This window comes from Arachis hypogaea, chromosome 18, assembly GCF_003086295.3.
Source record: "Arachis hypogaea cultivar Tifrunner chromosome 18, arahy.Tifrunner.gnm2.J5K5, whole genome shotgun sequence".
NCBI lineage: Eukaryota > Viridiplantae > Streptophyta > Magnoliopsida > Fabales > Fabaceae > Arachis > Arachis hypogaea.
The window spans coordinates 2,421,209-2,428,805 of record NC_092053.1 but is presented as its reverse complement, the minus strand read 5'-3'; the positions used below and the strand labels follow the sequence as shown (position 1 = coordinate 2,428,805).

At 28.9% G+C, this 7,597-nt stretch overlaps 1 protein-coding gene across 1 annotated transcript; it reads right to left on the bottom strand.

Moving 5' to 3' along the window:
- Positions 1 to 1,319: 1,319 nt before the first annotated feature.
- LOC112773020 (protein SHORT-ROOT) lies at positions 1,320 to 3,322 on the bottom strand. The gene has a single exon (XM_025818057.3). The coding sequence runs from the start codon at positions 3,045 to 3,047 to the stop codon at positions 1,650 to 1,652; it is 1,398 nt and encodes a 465-aa protein (XP_025673842.1). The 5' UTR covers positions 3,048 to 3,322; the 3' UTR covers positions 1,320 to 1,649.
- Between the last annotated feature and the right edge of the window lie 4,275 nt (positions 3,323 to 7,597).

Below are 7,597 nucleotides of genomic sequence, written 5' to 3'. Positions count from 1 at the left end.
CAATAGAATCCACATCATCGCATATCTTAATTCGATTTTAGTTTATCTTCTTGTTTTGTTCTTTTTTGGAACTGAAAATCAGTAGCTTACTATGCAGTGAGAGTGATGCGTTTTAGTTAGATGACGTAATGATGTCATTAATATTATATAATCCATTCTATTATCTATATTATTCCATTGTTTGAAGCAAAATAAATAAAGAGAATAATGGTGCTTTTCCTTGTCTCTGTTATCTTATTTACCCTAATGCACCATGTTGTTCTTATATATGCTTTATGCTATTTTAATACTGGATAGACACTTATAGAGAGTGACCTAATTGACAATATATAATTAAATTAACGACTATACTAAGTGTATATTAAAATAAGTCATCAAAATCAATCACCAGTATAAAATATATATTAAAAATAAATTAAACCACACATGTATTTATACATAAATACATTAGTCGTAACTTATTTTAATGACTAATTTTAATATACGTATAAAACATTTTTCTTAAACTAAACAAGGGAGAATTAATCTTTACTATGTCAAAAAATCTTTATTCTATTTTATTTTTTACAATATTCTTCTCCAATTTAATAAGTTAAAAAATAATTTGTTGTAGATCTAAATTTTACTTAAAAATTTATTGTCGAATAATAAATTATTGTATATACAATATATGATAAGATTGAAACTTTAAAATATGAAAAGAACTAACTATTCTAACAAATCAAGTTGATTATAAAAAGATAATTAACATGCAAATTGATATCGAAAATGTTGGTAACCAAAGAAAATCAGTTAAAAACAGTCATAATTTGTCTTGTTTAACATTTATTAATTGTTGCGATAATTAATTAATACTAAATAAAGCAAGTTCTGGCTATTTTTTTTGTCTACCTAGCATTACTCAATTGATATAAATGCACGCAAAATGTTCCTCAAAATCCATAGTGCAGATCAACATGGATATGAGAATGCTATATGTGAATCGGATTTGGATCTTCTAAAGTTTAAATTTCACTTTAGAGAGTAAAGTGTGATCTCTCACCATTGATTTCATAGGTGGGACCAAATAATAAATATGAAAAAGAAAATATTCAAGGGTAGAAAATCACATTTTACTCTCTAAAATGAAATTCAAACTTTAGAGGATCCAAATCCATGTGAATTACTTTGAAATCTTGATCTGATCTGACAACATACCACCAATGCACTTAAAGAAAAGAAAGTTGATGAAACAATAATAATCATCCATCGTATTGATGATGGATGCGCAAAAAGGGGGAAAGTAAGCAATCACCATGGAATTCATAAAAAGAGCACAAGTTCAAACACCTTCAAACAAGGAAACCATAATTATATAAATAAATTAAAGAACACCAACCAACCCTATAACAGCACAAATTCCGATGCAATATAAAGCTATAAGAAAACTTACAAACAAATGCATGCAATATAAATCATAATAGAAAGTCAAAAACAAAATCCATCCATATATATACATATATATCCATTGCTAATTAGCCATCCTCATCAATTTTGAGTTTTCTAATTAAGAATTTAGCAACCTCTATATATATATATGAAAACAATTTCAGTGATAATATATAAATACACATTCAATTGAATTATTGAATCATCATAAGCAGCTATATCTAGGGTTTCCATGCTGATGCCCAAACTACAGGTTCCTCCTTCCATGTCAAGTAAATTCCTGAGAGAGTATTATTATTGTAATTACTATTATGTCCTTCTTCTTGTTCTTGTTGTTGTTGTGGCAAAACCAGTGACCAACCTCCACGGTATCTCTTGAGCAATGCTTTAACATCATCAACGACGTCATCGCTGAACTTTGCGGCTGAAAACTCCTTCTTCAGCTTCTCACACCACTGTGTTCCTCTCTCTCTTCTCTCACAACAATCTTCAAACTCTTCTTTATTATTATTATTATTTTGATCATTATTGTTTTGTTCATCACCACCGCCACAAGCCAAAACCCTAACTATGCTTCTAGAACAATCTCTCTCTAACATCAACCGTTCGTTGCTCGTTAATGGAAAACTCTCTTCCAACATCTCGAAGTATAAGCCGTAGAATTTAAGGCACTCTTCGAAGCACTGAACGAAATCGTTTCGATTGCTGCTGAAATCGGCTTCTTCCTCAACGACGGTTACGACCTTCGGATTAAGCGATCTGAACATGCGAATTGCCGATTCTCTTTCTTCAACCTCGATCCTTCTCAACGCTCCGATGCAATTCACGGCGATGGCTTCGTCGTTTGTAATCCCTAACGATTCCTTCGTGAGCTCTCCGAGGCGATCGAGACCGTTGATTACGTTGAATTCAAAGGGAACTCCCATGAGTCTCGCGAACTTCTCCATTCTCTGTCCGACCTCCTTCATCACAGAACTTACTGTGGCGGAGCTGAGCGCCACCACAGTAAGTCTGAGACGAGGAGTTTCGTCGTTCCTGGTGGCCAGCGCTTCGAACAGCGTTGGCCACTGGGTGCAAAGAGTGTTGCTTATGTCAATTATGTGGAGGTTGGACTCGCCTTCCAAGGCCTCGAGTATTGCTCCGTTGGCTGCCACGTGTCCGAAGGTTGTCCAAGGGGAGACTTCTTGGAATTTGAGTATCAATTTTCTGGCGGAGTCGAAGTTGTTGCTCTTTTGAGCGACGGTTGAGAGAGTCTTGTAGCAACGGTGGCCGGATTCCGTGGCCTTGCAGAACAAGGCTTGCAAGAAGTAAGAGGCGAGCTTCTGATCCAAGTCGCCGTAAGGGGAAGCGAGTTCGTTGAGCATCCATAAAAGGTGGTGGATTTTGGTGGAGTCTCTTTGTGAGATGGCGATGGCACACTCCTTGAGGAGCTTGCAAGCCCATTTACCATCCTCACATGGCTCACCGGAATCGGAGGAACACCGGCTGGTTGAGTTGGTGGTGGTGGTGTTGTTATGCATGTCTATGGTTGAAGCATCATCATCATGGATATGATGATGATGATGAAGATGAGGAATGTTGTTATTGAAGTGTGTTTTTTTGTAAGGGCTTAGGTGCATGGTGGTAGGTTCTAGTATTCTAATTCATTATTCTTAGTTTGTGAGGATTTGTGCTAATAAGGAGATATTGTGGTGGAAAATTTAGATTTCACTTTAGACATTGATGATTTGGGAAATTATATATAGGGTCGTTGTCACAGTTTGTCATTGATACAGTACTTTATTTTATAATATTAATAATATTAATAATAATAATAATAAAAATAATAATAAGATGGAAGTACAGGCTAAGGGAGTTTGTGGTGTTAGGGATATACATTGTGTACTTAATGGCCTTCTCTAGCCTGCACGTAGTGGTTGGCACATCCATATACATCTTTGCTGTTTTTTTTTTTGGGATGGTCATTACAATGATCCTTTTCACATATTTCTTTTAGGGTTTAGAACAAAGTATATTTTTTATTTGCTTGTGTTATAGATTATTATTTTTATAAAATTATTGCTGAATTAGTCATATATTTTTTTAAAAATTAATTATTATGGATGAATTTGATGTGAATCAATTTTTTTTAGGATAAAAATAAAATAAAAAATAAAATAAAATAAAATTTATAAATATTTTTAATAATTTAAAAAAAAAATATTTTTTTGTCGTCTTATAACTTATAAGTATAGAATAAATAAGGTATTATTTTTTTTCTTAAGAAGAGAAGATTGAATTACCACGCGAAACTTCAATAGAATTATTTATTTATATTATATTTATGTCCTATTTGAGCATATTGTAGCTCAAATGACATAGTCTTTCCATACTCAATTAAGAGATTGCGGGTTCGAGTCTTATATTTTTTGTAAAAGAAAATTGAGCAGATTGTAGCAGAAAAAAATTTATATAGCGGCTTATACATTTGTTTGTTGCGAAGCAGCAGGAATATAAATTAAACTTGCGTGAAAAATAACATCATCATTCATCAATGCTATGTATATATCTCTTAGTTTAAGCAGAATTAATTATCTAGCTATGAAGTGACAATGACAAAGTTTATATTGCGGCTCCGATCCATGTTTCCGATGATGATTTATATATATTGCTCTGATTCGGAGGTGACACCTAGATTACTTGTAATAGCAGAATATAAATTTGTAGGATTAACAATATGTAAATCGCTGTAGATTAGTATATTCATGGTGATGGATTGTATTTATAAGAGATTTAATTATAAGAATTATGGATAAATAACGTACTTAAAGTCCTTTATTTATAGCGTTTGAAAGTAAAATTTAAAAGATTTAAAAAAAAATATGTAAAATATACCGAAGATCTTAGGTGAATAATATGATTTAGATTTTATTTTTTATGGACTAACATATTTCTAAAACAAGCGTTGTTGAGCTTATCACAGTTTTATAATTAATTTGGGAGAAAAATCATTAAAAGTTTCTACTTATTTTTTATGCTCATAAAACTAATAATTTATGTATCTCTATTAAGATAGAATTAGAGTGTCTATTATGAATTATGATGATTAGAATTGAAGACTCAAATTATATTTTTTGTAAATAATTGTATCTTTTTTATCAGAAAATTAACTAATTGTCAATATAATTAACTAATAAATTTTTTAATAATTATAATACCATCGAAAATTAATTTTTATATTAATAAATTAGATCATAATTATAATAAAATTCTAACACTGATCCGAACGCCCTAGATGCTATACAGTGTGAAAGCCAGGCACATATGTCTTTCTATAATTGATATACTTTATACTTTATGTGATGATACTAATTAATTAAGATGCGTTAGATTAGATAAGACATTTATATATTTGCCAATGAAGATTATTATTAATTATTAGCTAGTTCGTTACCTGTAGTGTGTGGAAAGTGTATAATGTCTCATTATTCGTTACTTCATTTAGCTTTAACTAGACAACTAAGCTATATATAGCATTAATAGTTTAAACCAATTAACAATATGACACAGGAGCATATATAACTCTGAATTGAAAAACGACCCATCATGATGTTGGTATGTAGCTTATTATATATATAATTAATTAATCACAGAATTTGTTGGTTTATTAATGTGGAAGGGATAGAAATCATAGAACATATATTCTCACACACAAAATATGTGGGTGAGGAATCCTCAGTCACTGGATGGCAATCAGATCACGTTAAATGAAAAGTAACAAATAACATATTTCTTTCGGGGATGCAAACAAAGAGATAATGATAAATACATATTATATAATTGATAAATACTATAACGATATTGTAATGTGACTTGATCTTCTTGTATTATTATTATAACTTCATTATTGTTGACTTCAATTCATCACTATCTCAATGATCTATCTTAGCTATTAGCTTACACAAATATTTATTCATATACACTCCATGTTGATACTAATTAATTAATTGATAGTTTAGATTGAAGGGGAAAAAATAGCACATCACCATTTAAAGTTAGGACATACATTTTAAACTTATTAAAATCTTAACAAATCTTCTATATATTAAGTATTAACTAATAGTTGCTAATTAAGGATTGAACTCATCAAATTTTGGCATTACATCAGCGGTAGGCAGATTATATGAATTAACTTTTGGCTGCTGCTGGTGCTAATTATTTGTATCTTGTCTCACTATTTTTTTTTAGGAATCAAAATTAATTTTTTTTTTCAAAAATACTATATATATATATAAATCAGTTATATGAAGTCGGTCAATGTATATATATTTGTATATAAATATATGTGTATTTTAATTTATTTTTAATATATAATTTTTTTAATATATATTTTATATTAGTGACTGAGTTTAGTATATATTTAGTATGAGTATTTTTTTTATAATTTTTTTAATTAAATTAATAAATACTATATAGAGATATATAGTTAGAGAAATATTTTAAGTACATCGGGGAGTACCGGTATACCAATTGTTTTAACTGTTGATTTCAATTAATATATATTATATATATTTTTTTATAATTCAGATCAATGGTTAAAATAATTGGTGCACCAGTATTCTCGGTACACTTGAAATGTTTCCTATAGTTAGTTGGTTACTTAATTATAAATTGAAATTGATTAGTTGATGCTAACTAAAAGACGATGATGATAGATAATAATGAGAGAGAAGCTAAGGGTGAAGATGACCTCTCTCCCTCTGATTGGGCATCTTGAAGGTATATATCATCACCTTGTAGTAATGTAGTGTTTAGAATATAATCAAAATTAAAATTATTAATTTGTTGCATGCATCCAAATTAAATTAGTCTATAAAATACTTCCCACTTCAGGTAATCATTTGATCTTATATATAACACCAAATATATAAGTTACCACATATCACATCCTAATAATATGAAACACTGCCATAATAATATTATTAAAAAATAATGCTAGACTACTAGCAGAATTTGTTATTAGTTAGTAATGTTTAAAATATTAATTAAAAGTATGTTATTAAATGAATAGACTAATGATATTAGATTAATAATTAAAAATACTAGATATAAAATAAAATTATTGATCCTTGAACATTTCTTATTACTAAATATGTATCAAATAGCACAAGACACACAACACCTTTGCAAGCAATATAATAACATGGTTTTTAAAGCTTATTTTAAACTATGCAAATAATATAAGTAGATCTTGATGGAATAAAATATTTTCATTATCCTTTAATTTATGCATAATTTATTAATCAATAGCGCTATATATACGTATACTAAATACTCTCGATAACCTGTATAAAAATATAATTATTATTAATTAATTGTATATTTATTTTTTATTTAACAAAAAAAAAAACACAAATTAATTATTAATAAAATATTGATGTCAAAATAATATCTACAAACGAAAGGATGTATGAGTAGCGAAATTGTCAATTAATTATCCATGTCAAATAATTTGAGATTTAATTATTTTGTTAGTCTCTATAATTTTATTAAATTTTTAATTATATTTTTTTAATTGGATTGTTACACTACTTTTAGTTTTGTAATTAGGTGATTTTCATGTCAAAAACATTAAAATTAACAGAATATTTCTCCTAAAATACGTGCGATCAAAGATCTAATTATGTTTTTAATTATAAATATTTTTAATTTGCAAAAAAATATTCAGTTAACTCTAATATTTTTTATACTAAAAAGGGCCTAATTATAAAATTCAAATCAGTGTAAAAATTCAATTAAAAAAAATATAAAAACTTAATTACAAATATGATAAAACTATAACATCAATAGAATAATTAAACCTTAATTTGGTTTCAATTTCACTGTCCATGTATATATTAAGAAGATGAACTTATCAGCAATGCAAATACTGAAAATTATGTGGTATCAACTGAACTTATTCCATACCAATGATTAGACAAGACGACAAGGTTGAGAAAAATCTTGTACTGTTGGCAACACAACACACCATCTAATCATTGGAGAAAATTATGTCTTTGCCATATCCCCCCCCCCCCCCCACCTCACCCATTTCTAAATTATTTTAACTTTAATTTGTTAGAAAGAAGGTTCATATGGGCGATCCTATTGATGGTGGTCCATGTCTTCATCATATATTGCTATCTTTCCT